At 44.4% G+C, this 21,821-nt stretch overlaps 1 protein-coding gene across 2 annotated transcripts in view; it reads right to left on the reverse strand.

Moving 5' to 3' along the window:
* NDST4 (N-deacetylase and N-sulfotransferase 4) overlaps positions 1-20,533 on the reverse strand; it is a 67,052-nt gene extending 46,519 nt beyond the window's left edge. For both annotated transcript variants that reach the window (XR_007907339.1, XM_051804898.1), the window contains exons 1-2: positions 20,398-20,533; positions 6,239-7,485 (exon numbers count right to left, since the gene is read on the reverse strand). Coding sequence is in view for 1 of the 2 variants with exons in the window: in XM_051804898.1 (XP_051660858.1) it covers positions 6,239-7,219 (981 nt within the window). In the remaining variant the exon portion in view is untranslated. The remainder of the gene's footprint in view (positions 1-6,238; positions 7,486-20,397) is intronic.
* Between the last annotated feature and the right edge of the window lie 1,288 nt (positions 20,534-21,821).

Raw genomic sequence — 21,821 nt, forward strand, 5'->3', positions numbered from 1 at the left:
TTGGAGGGGTCTTTGGCCATAGTCATGGAGAAGACAAAGATCATAGGATTTGAGTTGTGGGAGTATATATGTATATAGGAATAAGGGTGGATGGATGGACAGGTGTATAGATATGTCTAAGGATTTGAAGCCAGACACAGTCAAATAGATTTTTTTTCATCCTATCTTATGATACAGAGATGGACAGAAAATGCCCAGTTAATTATTTAATTTAAACAACTGAACTTTCAAATTTCTCCTTTTCTCTCTGGGGTTTTCTCCGTTGCTCATCTGTTTGTCCATCCTTCTGTCTCTTCACCCTTTTCCCACTTTCCCATCATTTGAATAATGCCAACGGTGCCAAGCTGTGCTTTTGCTCTGAGTGTTCCTTCTGCTCCCATTTGGATGACAAAGGCATATTTAAAGTTCCCTTAAGTAACACTGCTCCTGAAGGCACTGCATTATACATGGCATTCAGGGTAATGTGTTTATTGCTGCATCAAGTGCTTTTAAGGCAATAATTAGGACTGCTCTTGCAGCCTGCACTGCCTGGCCTTTCTGCAAAGCTGTTTCATCATTCCACAGTGGTATTTTGTTGGGCAGGAAGCAACTGTTATTGCTCTTTTTTAACTAATATGCCTTGTTTTAAAGCTCAGGTTAATGCAGGTCTCTCAAGGGGCTGCTATAAAGCAGCCGTGGTTTTGGGCTCCTATGGATTCCCTAAATGAAACTAAATTAAGTAGAGTACCATGTGTGTCCTGGAAATATACTCCAGTATGACACAACCTATGACTTCAGAGTTATTTTGGAGAAGGGATTCAAGAAATCAGTACAAATCCAGGAAATCAGGGGGAGTGTAGCCAAAGGAGCATGTCACCAGGCAGTGGTGCTGAGTCAGGCTGTGAGCACTAGAAATCTCTGAGTGAGACCAATAACTGAAAAAACCTGCCCTTTCCATAGTTTAAAATGCATTGTGCTGGTTTCTTTTTAACATTTCAAAATGGTTAATCTTTTTCAAAATTAACTTTCTGTTAGAAAATCACAGCCGCCAGAATTTGTTTTCTGTCAAGACCTACCAAATCTTCAGCTGGAACCTGGCAGAGGAGAGAACCCCAAATCTATTATCATTCAGGGAGGGTACTTGGACATGCAGTCAATCCATCAGGCTGCCAAGGAGGAAAAATAAATGTTTTGCTGGTGGCAAAGGAATTGTGGTTTTTAACTGCGGTGGTACTGAAATTCTGAATGAAAGGACAGTCTATTGAAACAAAAGAAGTGTGGAACATTTGGTGTGATGTATCTTGACAAGGCACTTGAGCAGTATTCAACAGTCAAATTATTACAGAAAGAATTGGGTGATTCAGGAGACCCAGACAAGGAAAATATTGAATGAACTGTCATCTCTGATAAGGCAGAACGGAGCAGACACTCCCATTTTTAAAAAGATCATCTGATTATTAAGGTTTTCTTATAATGCCTCTCAGCTACTATTTAAATTCATTTTTAAATGCTTTAGGACCATCCAAAAGTGGAAACTCCAGAATTTCACTTCGTCGTGCTCTTCACTGCCGCTCTCAAGTGCTTTAAGAGGTGACATTAGTGCCACACAGCCTGTAATGACTGATGCTGGGCTGTCTCCTCTGGCCTCCTGTGCTCATTCATCTCCTACTTTTGCTTTCTCCCTGAACTGCCCGTCGGTCTGGGCCTTATTAGAAGGGTAGAGGGATGATTATTTTATCTCACATCATCAGCAGGGAAGCAACTGCTCTTTGCAGCTTGTGCTGAAGGAAGAAGCCCCCGATGAATGAACAATCAAAAGGGGTTTGTTTCCTGTGACTCTTTATAGCACAGGGAGTTTGGAGTGTTGCCCAAACACTGGGGATTTAGGGGATTACAGTGAGGACATTTGGAAGCACCTGGATGCAGATTGAGGTGTTGGGCTGCTGTAGCTTCACCATAACCTTCCCTGCAGTTCAGTGTGAGTGTAGGATGGGTACAAGGGCATCCAGAGGAACACCTCAGAAACCTGAGTTAGAAATCCAAGTATCCATTGCCATTTGCCCTGCCTCTTTGCCCACAGCAGCCCAGAGAGCTTTGCTCGCCCTGTGCCCAGCCACAGCTTTGTACCAACTGATCCCTCTGCCATGCCTGGGGATGTGGCCCAGACATGTCCAGTTATTCCACCTGAAAGCAGTTGTCCTTGCTACAAAGATCAGGAAAAGCAAGTGCTGGAGAGATTCAGTTGTTGAGCTCAGCCTCCTGCTGAGCCAGTACTCTTTAATTTGGAATTACCATAAAAGATGCAACTCCAACATGAATTCTTGCCTTTAAAATACTGAAACGAGCCAAAAATCACAGCCTTTAAGTGTTCCAGGCATTTTAATGATGGTGAAGGTCAAAGACAAAGTGCAGACTGTGGCAGTGAGGAGGTGTCAGAGCCTAATGCAATTCTTATTTTCACTGAGGTAAGTGGAGCTCAGAGTGGAAGAAGGGGGGAGAACACAAGATGGGCTGCAAGAAGAAGGAAGGACTGCAGTCAGCAGTAACACAAACAACATTCCAAAACTCTGTCCTTTTGTAGTGTCCCAGAAAGCCCAAGGATGCTCTTGCCCTTGTGGCAGCAATTAGAGGAATAGAGAAAAGGGAAGCATGGCCTTTAGAGAAGGGGCTGTGTGATATGGTGGCGCTGGGGTGAGCAATTCCTCTTTGATTATCTACCAGCTCCACCTGGGAGAGGTAGGGAGGAGAGGGAAGCAGGTGATTCCTAACAGAATCCACCTGGAAGAAGGCTATAAAAGGGGAGTTGTGGTGCAGTGTAAATTCTTGAGCTAAGAGGAGGATAGAAAGTGAGAGGCTAATGCTTTTTAGTTTGTTTGGATTTTTTCTTTTAAAAAAAACTTTATTTGTTTTATTTATTAAAGAATAAATTCCCTAGCTTGCAATGTGCTCTTGCAGGGCTTTTGAGTTAACATTAGAAAGTCTATTTGAGAAAGGTGCTGGAAAATCCCTGGTTGCTGCGTTGAGCTCTTCCTGGGTGAGTAAATATTGTTCTATCTCATACTACAGCAACAAAAAATAGAAAGGCTTGAGCAAGTTCTTACTGCCTGTTTGGGTAACGCAGCTTTGCTTGTGCTCAGTTAAAAAGAAACTTTCAAGGTGAAAGTTTTGTATTTTTTCTGTGTGGCACTTCCAGGCACAGCATAACTAGATGTTTCTAAGACTTGTTTGCTAAATCACTGATGCCCACGGTACTGGACTTTTGTGTGGTTGGGAACCAATACCACTTGCAAGTACACAAACTCAGTAATTCTGCAGATTAGCTGATGACTTCTTTTTCCTTCTAAAAACAAGCACTGAGATAATATATTGGCAGGCAGGAAAGGGAGACATTCATTTGCAGAGGCTTGCTAGGCTCAAGATAGATCTCTGCAAAGCTTGGGAAAATAGCTTTCTGTGGCTCTGCTGAGTTCCTGTTTAATTACTGAGCCAGACATGACCTTGCACAACTTGTACAACACAAGGGACCAGGAGATCTTCTGTGGTAAACACAGCCCATAATAACTCTGTTCTTTAATCTCTGTTTCTCTAGCTGATGCCACCCTTTATAAAACTACATATTATCCCTGAAGCGCCTAATTGAGGAAAGGCTTTGTGAGGGAATAAAAACATTGGAGTTGCAGGAAGTAATTACAGGGGAACAGGTTGACTTGTGTTATTATGGTTACATACTAATATTGTTATCAGAAGACTCATTTCTGGTTGTGTCCTCTGGGTTGGCAGTTATGTTTGGTCACTGAAGAGGCTGAGCAGGGTGATGTTATTTAGTGGTGTTTTTCACCCAGGTTAGGAGGTGTGTAATTGTTTACTTGCTTTTTTTTGCACGCACCTGATGTGTATTAAAGCATTTCCAGGGGACTTGGGTGTGCATGGCACCTTAGGAGAGCCTGACAGAGAGTCCCTAGAGCTCTGCAAAGGGAACCCTCTCTGAAGAGCTGGACACAGCCACTCCTTCATGGCAATGCTTTGGCATCACTTAAATATCAGCCTCCTAAATACTTGTTGTTTCTGCCTCTTGAGCAGAGCTGCTCTGCCTTACGGGGGGGAAGGCAGGTCCACTGGTTCTTAATTGCCTCCTTCCCCAAGTGACTGGGGAGATTGTTCTCTAACTGGCTGTAATTATCCTTTTCTGTAAGCTAACCAGAGTGCACTCTGATTTCGGTGTTATGTTCATTAGCAAGTGCTCTGGTTCGTGTGTTAATGCATTCTGAGAACATCCAGTCTCTAAGAATGGACCGAGGTGAGCAGCAAGTGTTTGTGAGACACCCCGAGGAACAGATCTGTGCCACGTAACTGATTTGAGATTAAGCCACAGAATATTTACAGGTGGTCAAGTTGCAGGTGGATTTATGTGTGAACATTCATCTAAAGAGGGAGATGAACTCTTTATTGTCCCCAGAAGGGCACTTGATGGGAAGGTTGGTTCTGAGCCTGTGCCTGCCAAAGATTCCTCCCCGTGGTTTGTGTTTGTGGCATGATTCTTGTCTGAGGTGAGGAGAGGGTTTATCCCGTGAGTGGCACTGTTGGTGGTTTTGTGATGAAAGTGGGCAGCTATGTTGGCACTGGAGAAATGTGGGAAGAATGAAAGCTTCCCTTCGTACCTTGACTCAAACATACCCCACAAAGGAACGCTCACCACGCATTCCTTGCAGAAGGTCTGGATCCTAGCAAATCTTCCTTGTTGCTGTCTAGATATTCAGCAATGTGGACTGGTGGGTTTTCAGATGGCTAAATGTGCGTGCAGCATATAAAAATAATGCTGGATGCTTTTAACAGCAGCCAAGCACAGGAGGAAAGGTTTGCCTGGTAATGTTGATTGCTGGGTAATAAAGGAGGTGACTTGTTATTTTTTTAAGCATAATGAGATTATTCCAGTGAGCAGTATGACCTGAATCTCCAACTGTCTCTCTGTGGACTCCCCTCTGCTGGTAATGGGGGCTCTTTAACCGGGGTGGAATAATAATAGACTTCCTTAGTGGAGCAAACCACGTCAGAGAGACGCTCTCAGAAATGTGCAGGCGGAAAGCTATTGCTGGAAAACTTGTTTCACAATTGCCTTCTCAGTTAATTTCCTCTTGTATCCAAGCCCTTTCTCAGAGCATTTTCCCCGATATTTCCAGAGAGAGGGAGCACTTGATCACCGAGCTTGTGCACAGTGCTCAGATCTCACAGGCACCAGGCACTCCAAATCAGCCCTAATGAGCATTCATACGCCTGGTTTGGCTAATAGAATTACCCAAACTGTTCTGATGTGCAAAATGGTTTTAATTGTATATGAGAATATTGCTTTTGCTGGGTGTTTTGGTACGTCAGTGGTCCGGATGAGGAGGCAGATGAATACGGAAATTGTAGACACGGAAATAAGAATTTAGAAGTTAAATAGAAATCTGCATTTCAAAACAAAAGGCTTCCTTATTGTCCTTGAAAGCATTGGGGTATTTACAGAAAAAAAACCCTCTGGAATAAAGGCTTGAGAATGTGCTATTGCATGCTTAAGGACTTCAATTAATCTCTGAATGTGATTCCCACATGTGGAAAATTACAAGGAAATAACTGTCAAGCTATAGAGTTGTGTCTGTTCCTTCCAAGTTGCACACATCTTTGAAAATTACTGTGAACAAATCTAGTGGCATCCCTGGATACTCCAGATCATCAAATAGGTGTAAAGGAGCCCCTGAAGCCCTGTTGGCTTTTCACTGTGTCTGATGGTTATGTCACTTGCTCCAGTGTATGCTGTGCTTCCATCCCATCATTGATACCTTTAAGTGCTCATCTCAAATTTGGGCTCTAACTTTTTCAGGCTTTTTTTTTTTTTTTCCTTTTGCTCCTTTTGTTCTTTTTCAATATAGTGATAGTGAGGTTTAAAAAGGCAACCATCTTGTATTGTTCTGTCTACTTTACGGGAATAGTGAAAGAAATAATACAGGAAAGGCCTATAAATTATATTTTTATGTATATATCCCCCACATACATGTGTATGCCCCTCCATACATCCACAGGTGCATCTCTGGATGTGTGTGGGCAAACAGGCTTTTGAAGTAATCTCAGGTTGTGGTTTCTGTATCTGCTGGCTGCAGTTGTGCACTTTCAGCCTTTATCAGGAAATGGAGCTTTCCAGCTTTTTCCAAGCTTTTTGTCTGGTTTTAAACATCCATTTGCACACACGTGTGTCTGGGCTGGTGTCCCCCAGTCCTTGCCTTACCTTCACGTCGTTGACGTTCATCCTCGTCCCCTCCTTGCCGACGAAGATGTCGTCTATGTCAACCAGAATGTACCTATCCAAGGACAGCGTGAGCTTCTTGCCCGACAGGAAAGAGATGGCATCGATAAAGATCAGTTTGTGCAACCAGAAGGTCAGGTTGTTTCCAAAGAGGACCCTCTGGATGCCGTCGTGGAGCCCCAGGTCCTGGATGACGGTGGGGTACAGGGCAGCCCTGGGCAGCGCCGGGGGGGTGGCTCTGGAGGGCTGCAGCTCCGTTAAAAGCACCGGTTGGTAGGTGGAATGGTTGAACTGGAACACTGTCCAGTCCTCCCCGGGCAGGGGCCCTTTCTCAGCCCTCGGTGCCTTGGTGATGCGCAGCAGGGGCGACTGGGGGTTCACCACGCAGTCCTTGAGGGCCACGTTGTTGTAGAGGTGTAAGGGCAGCCCTTTCAGTTTGGTGCTCGGGGAGCTGTTCTCGTTGGCTTTATGAAAACCAATTATGCTAACACTGTATTCCACACAGTATTTTTCCAGGAGCTCTCTGTTCCAGGAGTCCATGGACACGTACTTCAAAATATTCTCGTATATAACAATCGTGTATTTCCCCCTTCCGTTGTCTGTGAGAGGGGGAATATCCCCCTTGGCTGGCGCTATGACCATGTGGTACCGGAACCTGCTGGACTCAAGGATGGCTATGATGTCTTGCCCCAGCTGGGAGTACTGGCTCTCCACAAACAGCAGGACAGTGGGATCGGTTTTGGACGGGTCAATCGGCTTGGCTGTTCTCATCTCCACAGACCTGTAGGGCAGAAGCTGGAGGGGTTCGCACTCTGCTTCCCTGGTGGTTTCCACGAGGGTCATTTCCTGCTTGTATCCAGTGTAGAGGAAGTAGGCAGAGATGAGGATGCTGGCCAAGCAGAAGGCTGCCAGGAGAATGACCAGCGTTCGGAAACTTCTGCGGAGCTTCACGATGAGATTCATCTTTCGCGGGACTTCCAGCTGCGGTCAGACCTGCCGCTTTTCCCGTTCTCTCTCTTCCTAAAGCGCCATGGGAATGAGGAGCTGCAGAGGTGCCGATTCCCCCTCCGAGACGTTCATGTGACCATTGCAGAGCATTTATGAAGCTGTCAGGGAGGCTGTAAAGCTGTCGGAGCGGGAAGTCAGAGGATCCGGAAAGCTAAATTGAAAGAGGTTTTCTCAGAACGCGGCAGCTGCCAATAATCAATGAAGGGAACTCTCAACATTATCTGCAACGAGAAGTAAAAGAAGAGAAAGTAAAATAAAATCCATAAAGCAATTAAAAACACACGTTAATAAGGCTGGTGATTGATGCTGGTAATCTGAGTTGAGAGGGAAGTTTGTGAGCAGCTCGAGGAGCACTCAGTGTCACTTTGCTTTCTTGATGCACTAGGAGAGGCTGCATCAAACAGCTCTGCCCCCGTTCTCAGGGTATAAAAGTAAAGTCTAACCATAACTTTTTGAGGATGTGTATCTATTTATCTGTTTATTTCTTATCTGAAATGGTTCGTTGCTTTTGCAAATGGGAAGATTGTAGGGCAAAATTAGGAAAAAGTAAATGTTATTTAAACGTGGGGACGTGTTCCATGTCAAGCTGCATAAGTATTTTGAAGGGGTGATAAATTCTGTGTTGGACTGGGAAAATAATGTGACCAAGGTGAAAGACACGAGAGGACTTTGAGGAAAGACTTGTAGGACTCGTCTCTCCAGTTTCCATTCCGTACTTGGAGTGATCAGTACTTCACAGTTGTTTTAAGGAGCAATAAAGGTTGTGCAGGGATTTTCCAAGTGGATGAGCAGGCTGTTAAATCTGCAGGGTGCAGCTGTGCGTGCCTCTGCCTCCATCAGGGATCAAAGGGAGGTGCTATCTAGGGTGAAAAGTACCACAAGGGAATTTTGTGAGTGTTGGGTGGGCACAGAGATGTGTGTCCTGGTCTGTGACACCCACAGCTGAAGGACTGGGCCTTCAGTGTCCCTGCATGGAGTGAAGTACAAGGTGCTCAAAGGTGCCTGGCTGGCTCTGAAGCTCTTGTGCCATTCCTGGTAGCTCTCCCTGCAGTCATGACAAATTGCCATTGGTAACAGTAAACCATATGACTCAGAGGCAGTTTGAGCTAACTAAATAAATAGCCCGTGCTGTTCTATGGATTTATAAAGGAATTAACATCTTCCTGAATTATTTATGTTGTTTGGCTGTGGGAACAGTGCGAGATGGTAAACAATGGATAATTTTGGAACTGCAAGGAAGAAGTGCTTTTTCCAGGCAGATACTTGGCAGTTGATGTGTCCTCCTCTAACAACTCGGGTTACACGTTTTGAGTTTTATGCTGAAAACTATTCATTTATCTTAAGCTTTGCACCTAAAACTGGAAAGTGCTTGTAGGAAGCATTTAGAGAGAGGGAGTTGTTGCTGAGGCCGTTTGTGACTTTGCCAGGTTTGGGTTTGTGTCTGATTTACCTTCCTCAGTTGGAAGTGTGCTGGGAGATTCATCCCCCTGGGCTGTGGGCTGTTCCATCAGTGACCCCGCTGTGTGTGTCAAAGGTGGAGAGTTTACCCGTGCACCGAAGTGAACAGAAACGAGAAAAATGTCCTGCCTTTACTGATTCCTTACGTGTGAGGGAAGAAATATAAAAGAAATCACTGCCATCAGAAGGAAATTAAAATCATCCCGATAATCTTAGGAGCGTTTGCCCCGCTTTGGCGCTTCCCTTGTTCCGCGGGTCCTGTCTGCTTGCCGGGATTTCGCTTCTTATTAAACCTCCAATTAAGATTTCCTCGGAAGATAAAACTGGATCAAGTGAAGCGTCCTCCCCCCAAAAAGCCGATTGCAACAAGCCTTAGTGTTGTGTTGGCGTGAGACAGGCAGGCGTCTCGGAAAAAAATAATTGAACCCCCCTGTCGGGCTCTGCATCCTCCGCTTGCTTTCGGCACTAGAGGGCAATATATTCTTGCTTTTTAGAGCCAGCACCTGCTCTCCCCTCGGCTCCGGAGCGCACAGCTCCAGGAGGGGCTCCGGAATCCCCAGGGCAGGTAGAACGTCTTAATTAAGACTCCTGTGTTTAAAATGAAATAAAACCCAGGGCTTCTGCTCTGAGAAATGTGCTGCTAAATCACCCCGAGTACTCAGCAAATGTTTCAGCCCACACCTGTAGCACAGGGGAATAGCATGCAAGGAGACCTAAAATTTCACATTTTCCCCTGGGAATAGCATGCAAGGAGACCTAAAATTGCACATTTTCCCCTCAGAATAGCGTGCAAGGAGACCTAAAATGGCACTTTTTCCCCCCCCAGTCTGCGGTCCTGCTGGATCTCCTGGGTACTGCCACTGCAAGCTGTCAAAATCAACTTCACAAATACTATTGCTTGTGTTGCTAAAATGAGAGGCTTCTGACTTTATAGAAACCAAAACAAAACTATGTCTTCATCCCACTGGTAAAATCTCTTCCAGTTAAAATATTAATAGTCAGGTTTAATGTAAACTACTATCTGTTGTACACAGATATTATAACAGGTGCCAGCGTTCTCACTTACCTAGATGTCTAAATACTAGAATTGATAAGGAATTTAAACTTGCCTGTGGAAGCCTGGCATTGGAGCAGACCTTCCTTTTAGTTTGCACATTTTGTTTGAACTGCTCTGTTCAATTGATTATGCTGTTCGGTAAAAAAAAAAGAATAGTGTGAAGTAATTAAAGTTTATGAAAATAAATCAGCTATATTAGCCATTAGTGGGACATTTTCCAAGGCATAATTGGAAGTTAAGTGCCATTTGTGCCTTTGAAACTCTCCCCCTTAAAGTTCAACAGCTTTATAGTCGCTCAGAAATTCAAAGACCTTTGGAGAGTTCCTGTGCTATATTAATTTGAAAAACATGAAAATAGGCCATATTTCATAATTAGTGTTACTAATGGAGTTTTAGAAACCGGTATTTGAGGTCTTGTGTTCCTATGGTCACTGATGAGCGCTCATTGACTCCTCAGGGGGGGTCAAGCCCAAAGCTGGGCACACTTTGGTCAAGGAATCAAGGAGCTGGGCCCTCAGTAGACCTTCAGTTGTGGGGCCTTTCCCCAGCAAGAGCAGAGCTCTGCAGTGTAACTCTGTTGGGATGTCAGACATCTGCAGGGAACTGTAATTTTTCTTTAATTCAGGCGGCTGAAGAAAAACGGAGGTTTAAAAATTGCTGCCTCTTTGCTAAATAATACTTCCTGCTTTTCCCCCTGCAAATGCATTTGATTGATGACTGAAGTGTACTGATTTGGAAGATGATTGATTGGGAGATTAGGACTCGACTATTTAAAACCGATAGCACGATAGTGAAGAGAAGCAGCCTCTTATTAACACCATGTGTTAACACTGCAGCAGGAATTAAAGCTGTGATCCTCTTGTGCTCCAGTTCCTGCACACAGACCTTCTCCCAGAGCTCGGTGGTGGAACAAGCAGGGTTAAGAGCACGTTGCTGATGACAGCCCTGAGGAGAGGAGAGGGACACTTGTACCAGAGCTCTGTGGTCATTCCTAATCTCCCGTCTGCACCAGAGCGTGTCGCTGGGAGTCATTCACCTGGAGGCAGGCCAGAGGTTTCCTTTCATCTTACTCCAGCATCAGTCAGAAGTCAGAATGTCTTTATTTTCTATATATAAGACTTCCCTTTAGGCTAAAAATCCCTCTTTTCCTTCCTTTCTAAGCTCGTGTGACTCCTGCCGTTTGCCAGCAGCCCAATGAATCATGATACCTGCTTTTGCTGCTCCTTGCATGTGACTCCTCATTCATTACAGAAACAAGTGACTGAGTTGAGTGATATATGACTCCTGCTGACCATTAGCAAAAATTCAGGGTTTCTGTTCACTGCAGAGGAAAAAACCCAGCTTTTTGTTGTTTTTTTTTTCTGGAAAAGTTTCTAAGAGACATTTTTAGGGAGCTCACAGAACTTATATGCTTCTTGAAAGTAGCTTTTTTTTTTTTTTTTTTTTCTCAGGCTTAAGGTTGTAATGTGTTCTGTGCTTATAAGTGTGGCTTTGCTCATAAGGGGTGTTGCTGAGAGCTGCTCATAGCTCACCACAAGGATTTAGGAAACTCTTTTACCTAGACAAGGGCAGCTTCTCAGCTGGTAAAAGCTGTTGCAGGTCTTCTGGCTTCTGTTTTATGATTTCTGAGTGGAGAGGCTGCTCAGCACTTTGATCTCTACTGTTTGTTTTCAATGCATAATCATCTGTAAGTGAAACCACCAGTTTTTCAGTATTTTCAGCAGTTTGGTCAGTCTATAGTGCACATGTAATCTTGTGTGATTTCAGAAAGCTAAATGATGCCAGAGGGTGAAGTCAATAATCGATGAATATAAAGCAAAGTGTTTGAAATACCTCAACTTGTGCACTCAGTGAAAGTGGAGTGATCTTAGCGTGAAACAATACTTGGGAGGGAGCTGTTTGACCCTTCTGGCTTCTATCTCTCTGTGGCTTTCAGCTTTTCCAGATGATTTCAGAAATTGGAGCTTTGAAAAAGGCTCCCTGTAGCAGAGTGGCTGGAGGTGTCTTTGCAGGTGGGTTTTACACATGTACATATGATGCTTTTAGACAGGCAACTGTACCTTCTGCAGGAATTCTACAGGAATTGGTGGGAACCTTTTGCAAATGGGAACTAATGGGACTGTTCCTTCTGCAAATCCTCCCTCACAGATTCGTCGCCTCCTTTGTTTCCCCAGCTCACATGTAACACTTGGTGTTGCTTTCCTTGTGGCACAAATGTATTATATAACTTAACTAAACCACACTTGTGGTGGATGTTGCCTGATGTGCCTCAGCACTTCTTTCTTCTGACCCATTAACTTCCAACAGCCCCACAGTCATTTGGACCACCCAGAAACTCCCACAAATGTCCCATCCGTGATGTTTCGGTGACATTTTCCCCACATGTCACAATTTATGGATCTCTGATGCCTCACTACTTCTGAACATAATAAGCAGTTGTAATATTTCCTCAGAAATAGTTGACTGCTGATTTCTCTGGAGTGTCAGGCGTGGAAGCTCCTGGAAACCAGTGATTTAGGTACAGTCTTAGGAGAACCATGTGTGAAGAGAGAGCCTAGATGTGTATTTCTTGTTTACTGGCAGGGACTCTAGTCACCATCATAACAAGCAGCTGTTAGTGACCACATTCACTGAGCAGCTCCATAGGTTGTGTGGTGATATCAAAATATATTAGTTTATGAAAATTACCAAAATATATGCGTTTTGATGTCATTGGGCAAAACACCTCATCTCTGTGTCCAGATTTAAAATAATGTAAGAATGATTTAAAAGTACCTTAGTTTTCAATGTATTTGTTCATCTTGCCTGAGTGATGGTGATAAGATCTGTCATTTTAACCAGTAACTCCCCAAAAATTCAAAGAGCTGAAGAGCATTATTCGGTCCAGGCCTGGCTTTTCCAAGGTCGCTTGGCAGCCCCTTGGCAGCTGAGCTGGAAGCAACAGCCACTTGCTCAGCAGATGTTTACAACCCTCATGACATCTGTAGGAAAGTAGCTGAGCCACCAAGGATGAAAGGAAGGTGCTGAGAGATGATCTGAAGGTCAGAAGCTTATTGCTAAAGCCACGATGACAGAGCCAAAATGTCACGGCAGAAAGTTGCGATTGCAGCAGAGATGGTGAAGTGTGTGACCTACAGGACTGAGTCCTTGGAGTTGATGCTTTGCCTTCCCAGTGGGATTAATGGGAAGTGCAGATGGAATGAATGTGCTCTGACTGCCCCAGTCCTTCTGAAGGAAGCTGGTGAATAAAAGCAGGCTCCACGTGTTGTCCCGAGGCTGCTCACAAAACATTTCTCCTGACTCGGTGCAGCAAATCTTCTGCTCTCACTTGGTTAATGGCTCTTCATCACTTCTCAATTCATAGTTTAACGCTTCAGTGGAAGCCAATTTGAATTCATTTAGCTTTTCAAATGAAACTTTTGTGAGATACTGTATCAGAAGTTTTATTACAGTCCATCTATTCTGCTACTGTTTTCTGCTTTTATAAGGCTGTCAATTAGTTATCCAGTTCCAATAGAATGATTTGTGTTGTGAATTCAGCTGAGAGACAACATTTGTGCAATGTAATGGCTGCCTAACTAGAACTCCTTAAAGTCAATCAATGCAGTAGTCAAACCTTGTACATCTTGTTTGATTGTATATACGAGGTAAGGCATTAAAAAAAATAATTTCAGACCCTTTTTATAGTTCTACCAGAATCTAAATATCTGCAGATTTTCTGTATCGATTTTGGATGTTTACCAAGGATTGCAGATTTGGTGGATGACTGTTGAAACTTTACTTTTTGGAGCTTTTTTAGACAAGAAAAGTTTGAAAGCTCCCTTTTTAATGAAGAGATCCTTTACCTACAAGATACAGTCACAGGCTCTAGAGTAGTCTGTTAGAAACTAAACTATATTTGATTTTTTTTTTTTAAGTAGTTAATGGTTTCCCACACTGTCTGTTGTCCTATTTGCTTTTATAGGACCTAAAAATCTTTGCCACCATGTGAGATAATTAAAATGTGTCCACCCTGACATCAATGACAATATATTTCCCCAAATAACATGTTTTGTGGTGTCTATATCCTGTCACAGGGACTATTTGTGAGAAAGTCAGATGTGGTCACATCTGTGCTGGGAATTAAAAGGAGGCCACTAACTTATTTCAGAGGGGCCACTGCTGTCACATAGTGATGATCTATTGCTACTGCAAAGGAAGTCTATTTAAACCCAGATAACCAAGACTTTGTACCTAAATCTTCAGAGCAGCACGTTTTACCACGTGAAATTTAAACAGGGGTTTATTCTGAGTTTACTCAAGCCTGGTTCCAGCCAGCCATAAAGCGTTTTCTAGCTCTGTATACATTAATTCTCATTATAACAACATCCCTTTATTTACTCTTTAAGTAATTTCTGCTGGAGTTCCCTTGCCCGGTCTTTGTCCTCGCTGGCTGAAGGGTTTTGTGATCACTGAGAGGATCTGGTAGAAAAATGGGGAGAATACACAGGGTTTGGTCCCAGCAACCTCTGGTCAGAGAAGATGTTTAGGCTGGAGCCACCAGTGCTGGTGACAACCTGGCAGGTCTGGGCAAACAGTGGCTTTCAAGCAAAGTAAAGCAAACAGAGTGACCTGTTCTTTAAAACAGGCAAGGTGGGCTTTTTTGGGAACCAGTTATGGCTGCACATATTATTGTAGTCAGTAAAACTAATCTGCACAGAGCAACCTGATGATGTACTGAAAATACTACAGTGCCCAACAGGCTATACCTCACTTTAATGTACTTAAGTATTGCAGACAAGACAGTCTGAGGAAGTGTTATGGAAGATTATTAATACAAATTCAACTTCTGATCTGGAAATGATTGGGTGGGTATTGTTTGCCTATTAAGAGGACTAATGCCTGATGGGGAGAGGATAAGGCAGGGAGCTGAACCTCTGATTTCTTTCTGCCACCACCATCACGTTTTGCTCTCTGGAGGCCACTGGCTTTTCTGGTACTTTAGTTTTTCTGTCTGTGTCGGGGGAATATTACTCTTTTCTACCTTTACATGCCCATCAGCTGTAAAATGTTCTAAGATGATTCATGTTTGGTTCAAGTGTGTACAGTGTGGATATTGCAAAGGGTGCATTTGGGAAAGCCAGTGCAAAATCCACACTTTCATGTACAATTAGATGTGTTTGCAGAGCTTGCTTCCTTTTTCCTATTCCTTGTACCCTTTTTCTTATTCCTGGTTAAATTCCTTTGTGTTTATTTCTGACACTGTTTTCATGGGGTTTCTCTGCGAGAAGCCACTTTGTCAGTCAAATGAAAGATCTCTTTAGAGATTTCTGGTGTGTCATCTGTGACCTATAGATACTGGTTTTTCTTTTGGTTCCAAATATAAACAAATGTTTCCTTTCCAAAGATGTATTCTTTGTTTTGTCTAGATAAAGTTCAGTTGGGAAATGCCACTAGTAGGATAAGGGTCCTACTTAGGAATTCAAGGGATTTTTTTTTTGTTGAGTCACACTGAGCTCAGAGACTGGAACTAGAACTAATAGCATTAGGGCTCTGTGACAGAGTAGAGAGGCTTTGATTAACCTCTTGTTTTCATGAAAAATCTCTGTTTATTGAACTACTGAGGCATTAACTTAGATTTGAAGGGGGGAGGGTGTGGAATAAAAAAAAAATCCAAATGGTTGTCAAAGTCTTTCTGAGTGCCCCTGAATCAGCCTGGGATTAGTTATGTCTCTTTACGTCCCTATGCTCTCCTGTGGGCTGGGTGCACAACTGTAATTGTGTTTTCCAATATGCATGTCTCTGGTGTATCATGGGAGAGAAAATCCTGGCTTTCTGGTTTATGGAGGGGTCTTACAAACCAACAGAATGATGTCTCATTAGTTGACACAGTGATATGTAATCCATAAAGCTCTGTTTTAGGCAACATATACATAGATACTTAAATTTTCTGCCTGAGCATAAATATCTTTCCAGGGAGGAGAAAGCCTTTTTGGAGGCACTTCAGCTAAAAATCTGAATGTGCAGGATGATTGCTGCTGATTCATGCAGGCTCCAAGGCTGGTGGAGAGTTGGTCTTATGGAAGTCTGAGTTGTGGCAGGTGTTTTGAGCTGTGCATGGCTTGCTTTGCTTGTCATGTGGACAGTGCATGTCACAGAGTTCCCTTTAATTTTGATTGTTCAGGTACAAATTACAGCAACATACAATTCTGCAGGTGATTCATTCATCAGGGTTCTGATGCATGGTTCCACCTTGAACAGTATGGGGGTAGAATAGTGAAACAATTTAAAATTGCAAACCAAACACAGTCTACTGACTAGTCATGAATAAAAATGCTCTAGTCTGTTATACCAGCTATTTAGGTAGATAAAGTGCAGGTAGTCTGGCAAAATATCCAGGCAGATGGCCCTGCTGTAGTTTAAATTTAAAAAAAAAAAAAGAAATCTCTGAGGGCTTTAAAATCAATTGTGACTAGTAAGTCTAATTTCTGTATCTTACCCAGAGGCCTGGATGCTGAATCTTCCTCTCATTTCCAAAAATTTGCCTGTGAAGCACTGACCACCTGCCCTCTCCTCTGGTGGTTTAGGGGGTGATAAATATCCCAGTGAGAGAGAATAAATTCAAGAATACCCTGAGGCTCTGGAGCTTGAGCTCTGGTCTTCTCCTTGCAGAATATGGTCCCATGCAAAGGCAAAGATGTTGGATAAAACCTCCCCTGAAACTGGGACGTGGAGGTGGGTGCATATTTCATGACAGACTGTTTTAACTTCCCAACCAGTCGCCTCTTTTATGGCCAGCAGCTACTATTAATTATTAATCAGAACACTTATTAATACACTAAGAGCTAAGTGCAATCCTTTCAGTGGATGCCTGGCAGAGTGTGGGGCGGAATAAGCAGCTGTGGGTGGTCCTGCAGGAGGGGAGGTTTTGCACAGGTCTGCTCAGGGAAGAGCCTGTTCACATTCTTCTCTCTGCTGCGTGTCTGATAATGGTATTTATGTTTGGGGGGTGAAGACCCAGCCGTCAGTAAAAGTCTGTAGCTGTGGGTGCATCAGCCTGCTTTCCCTTGGCCCAGCTGAGGAAGCCAAGGGCAGTTCTTACCTCAGCAGCTTCCAAGGAGGAAGAGGGAATCCCTTCCTCTTGGCTTCCCTCCTCATGGAAGAAGCCCACTCTGCCCTGGCTTCTGCTTCTGTGTTTGCTCTGGCTCTAAAAACCCATGCTGACAGCAGAGGAGGGAGGGTTCATTTGCTCACCTGGGGAGAGCAGTTGTGACCCCTCCTGTAGCCAGAGGGAAGGAAATGGGTTCAAATACTTCTCTGTTCCTTTTGGAATTGAGTTTAAATCGTCTCATGGCCCTAAGTGACTTCTGGTGGCGAGGAGTTTTCCTCATCAAACACTGTCGTGGTTTCTACACTGGTGTGCTGCTGCCATGTGATTCTGGTGGCATCACTGTTTAGGTTAAATATTATTATTTTTCAATTGCAGCTGTTCATTTCAGAAGAATCTGCGAGTCCATTGTAATCATTCCTGACAGTAGTTGTAACAAATGTTTTGGCTTGATGTGAATGATTTTCATTTCTTCCAGCGCCCGATTCTTTTAATAGCTCAATTTTTCTAATTTAAATGCTGACATAGATGGAGAATTAATTCTGTATTTCTCTCTAACACTCTTCTGGGTGGCTTACCTTCCTGAGGAGCATTGCTTTAACATCTTAGTAGGACTTGTTGCTGTGATATGAGCCTTCTTCAGCCTATCTCAAAACGTGGGACAGGACACTTTGATTAGTGCCCCATGCAATTGCCAGCACAGAGACCCTCCTTCTCCCATAGTCCAGCCCCTCAACCCACTCCAATGGTCCTCAACTGCATCCCAGGCCTGAGAACAAGGGATTTGCTGGCCTGCCACCTTACACTGTGCTCCTTAACACCTGCAAATGGTTTCAAACCCAAGCTCCCCTCACCAAGCATGGAGAGCCCTTGGCTCACCTTAAGCTCAGTGCCCTGCTCCTGACATGACTCCCCAGGCTGGGGAAATGGCAGTTTCCTGCACAATTCCAAGTGAACCTTTCCTTCAGCCATCCAGGCCCCAGCTTGCATTGCTTTGCTGCCCTTAGTCCAAGGTTTGCTTTGTTCAGAAAAGCCAATTTCACAGGTATGGAAAGCAGGTCCTTGGATGCACCTTTGAAGCTGAAGAGAGGCATCCCTGTCCATGAGTTGGAACTAAATGATCTTTAGGGTCCCTCCCAACCCAAACCACTCTGTGGTTCTGTGATTATGAAAGCTTTGCAAAGCAAACACCTGATGGAAGCAAACATCAGTGCATATGTGCAGCTGAAACTCAGCCAGCCCCTATGGTCATAGGGGCAATCAAACCAAAATTGTTTGTGGACTAAATCAGAAAGATTTGGAACAGAAATTATGTGGGGTTTTTTTGGTTTTCTTTCTTTTTTTTTTTTTTTGATAAAAGATCATGGTATTCTTTCCCTTATTGCTTGTAGAAAAATGGGAAAAATCTTCTTCTGGGGGCACATGGCTAAATGCAATTTTTTGTTTATCTAACTGAAAACTCCTGGGTCACAACTAATAGTAACTCATCAGCGTTTTCTTTGCTCAGTATTGCCATGGGTTTGCAATATATGGCCACATTTTCCTCAAAGTATCTCATTATACTGCTGGGATAATTCCTGTACTGTAAACCTTAAAAAACCCCATCTTTACTATTAGCATATTTTTCTCCCACTTGTGCTGAGTGATGGTTGAACTCTAGAGGAGCTCATGATTCCTGCATGCTGCCACATCAGCTGAGCTTGCTCATTGCCATTACAAAGAGTGATATAGCAGATAACACAACCTCTAAACATCCATAAAGTTTTAATAGGACTTCCAGAACTTGATGGTGTGAGTTAACAGGGTGTTCAGACTGAAATGGAGTTAAATATTGGGATGTGTATATATATATATATATATATGTGTATGTACGTGTAAAAGTGGTCAGTCACTCAAGCATTCTGCTTTAATCTAACCCTTTGCATCTGATTTACTGCAATAAAATGAAAGTTAGAGGAGTATTTCTCCAGCCTCACAGAAGAGAGTGGTGTCAACAAGACATTAAGATAATCCTGCTTTCATTTCTGGGGCTTTCAGACATTAGGCATCTATTATGAATCAAAAAAAATTGGCCATGTTCTGAGGAAATGGCACAGAAAACTAATACACAGCCTTAAACTTCTGCACAGAGCAATGCCATTAGGAACATCTAATCTAATTGGGCAGATCATATTATCTGCAGTGATAAGGTTCAGGAGAAAACTGGAAGCCAGGAATTTTCTTAGTCAAAAGCAACTTGGCATTTCACACACCACCCCCTCCCCTTCCCTTAGAGCAGCATTTCGGAAAGCAAGTCAGACAGTGCAGCTGGGGGGACACAAAAATGTGCACGAGGGAAGTGTACAGGCGTGGGGGGGCAAGACAGGGAAGCGCCTGGAAAACGTTGCCAACTATTGAAACTTTGTGAACAAGGAGATTCTGCTACCCTTCCACAAGCTGGACACCTTGTAGCAGGAGGATGTTAATTAAAACTGCCGAAGAAACGGGGTGAAAATGACTTTATCTTTTTCTCTGGTGATATTCAGGGCTGGAAATGGCAGAGTAACCTGCTCCATGGGGTAGGCCAGACTCTGCAGCATTTATTCCCGGGGTGGGAGGGTTCAAGCAACGTGATTGAGAACTGCAGAAGTTGGTAAATGGTAAATTTGGTAGAATGGCATGGTAAATTCCCTGGGGAAAAGAGAACTCGATGAGTGTGGGGTTCTGTGTGTATGTGTGCTGACACTGGTGTAGTGCTTGTAGGAAGGGACTTATTCACCTCTCAACACTCCTCCCATGAGCGTTCATTCCCAGCAGCAATGACTTGGAGCTGCTGTGCCAGCTGGAAGGTAAAAACACAGGGCTGCTGCTGGACTCTGGCTCTGTAGTGTCTGAAGAGCACACCCTGATTTCTTCAGTTTGCCTCTCTCTGCCTGAAACAACCCTTGCTTCCACACTATGAATGGCCATGCTCTTTAAAAAGAAAAATAAATGTTGCTGACAGATGTTGTTTGGTATCAAAAGTGCTGCAAGAGAGCAGATCTGTAGGTCTTGGCTTCCTCACAGTACAATTACTCTTACTTTAAATAGTGCATGTTTAATATATATACCCAAGCTTTCACTCTGTGGTTTTAATACAGTAGTTCTGCTTAACTTTGCTAGATGGTAGCAAAGTAAAGCAAAGGATATGGAGTGGACTAAAGAACTGCAACAGCATCCTCTTTTTCCCCCCACACATAACTTCCCATGCTCTACCTTCCAGGATCTTTCATATATTTAGTCAGACAAGTTTCCCGTCAGAGATTGTGCATTTATTTACATCGAGGGCACTTGCATGCAAACGTGGCAAAGACTATCCCAAACTTTCATATAATCCTTGGAATGCCAGGCTCTAGGCAGCTTTCTGAGGTGTTCAAGGCACACTGTCTGACACACTGTGTAGGTATTTGTACCTGCTCTGCACTGCTTTCTAGCCGGAGCACAGGCACTGTCTGCGTGGTTGTATGAATATATGCCCAGAAGTATAGGTTCAGAAGCTGAGCAGTAGCTTACCTAGAGAAGAATTTCTCTTGCTAGCGTGCAGGAGAGAGACACATCTGCTATTCAAACCTCTTCACGCGGCTCCAGGTAAACTAGGGAGAGTTTTCAGCTGACAGCAGCTGCCTGAGCGGCATCCCAGGAAGGCTCCTCTTGCTCCAGCCCCAGCGCCTGAACTCTGCCGGCACGGTCACATCTCATTTACACACAGACCGTCCTTTTCAAAGCGAGCGGTCAGCTGGAACCATCCGGACCTCTGTTCGGCGCCCCGTTGGGAACGCAGCTCCCTCCCTGGACGCGGGGATCGCTCCGGGGGAGCAAGGGGGCTCCGGCGGGAAGAACTGTTCGCTCCCCCCGAGCGCAGCCGCTCCCGTCGGCGCTGCCGCCCGGCTCCTGTTCGCCGGAGTCAGGCTCCTCTCCTGTTCGCCGGAGTCAGGCTCCTCTCCTGTTCGCCGGAGTCAGGCTCCTCTCCTGTTCGCCGGAGTCAGGCTCCTCTCCTGTTCGCCGGAGTCAGGCTCCTCTCCTGTTCGCCGGAGTCAGGCTCCTCTCCTGTTCGCCGGAGTCAGGCTCCTCTCCTGTTCGCCGGAGTCAGGCTCCTCTCCTGTTCGCCGGAGTCAGGCTCCTCTCCCTCGGAGCTCCGGGAGCACCGGGGCGGCCTCGCAGGGCTGTGATTGGCAGAAGCGACCGATTCCTCCCGCTAATCAACCCGCAGACTTTGAAGGACTCGGAGCCGCTCTGATGTCATTCCAGCCGAAGGGGGGATGATGCTTCACGCGGGGACGCGGCGGTGGAGGCTAATGGGGAGATGAGCCGCATCCCTCCGCCACCGCCGTGATTGATGAGATGCTCCGCCAGGATTTGCATAATCTGTCATTGTGCGGTTGGACCACCCCCCCCTCCTGCCCGCCCAAAATGCGGGAGGGAAGTGCCACTTCCAGCTTCTGATTTTACACCTGGAGCCTGCGAGAGGAAGCCTGGGAGAAAGGAAAAGTTGAGAGGGTCATTTTCCTGACGGGAGGAAGCTTGAGCCCTCAGCTGGCCCTCACCATCTATCCCCAGATGCTAAAGGAGGCTCAACAAAATCACAGTGCTGGAAGACTTTTTGGTTCCTACTCTTTGGTAGGTCATTGATAAGATCACCTGGTACAGCAAAAGGTGGGTTTTAGTGTGTGACCGAAATCAAGCAGAGGTCACCCAGCAAGTGGGTTACAAATGATGTCCCTGATAGCAGCAAATATTTGGTGCTCAGAGTTGCAAAGTATTTTCCTACTCTACGTGACAGAAGTTCCACCTATTTGTTGCATAATTCCTTATTAAAATCCTTTATCTCCTCCAACTAGAGATGAAAACCTGCCTCCATGGCCAAGAAACATGATTGCTGTGTGACTTTTAAATTATATTACAGAGGGAAAACTAAACACTTTCTATATTAAAAGAAT

Source organism: Manacus candei, unplaced genomic scaffold, assembly GCF_025592945.1.
Source record: "Manacus candei isolate 608988 ecotype Guabito, Panama unplaced genomic scaffold, ASM2559294v1 h1tg000062l, whole genome shotgun sequence".
NCBI lineage: Eukaryota > Metazoa > Chordata > Aves > Passeriformes > Pipridae > Manacus > Manacus candei.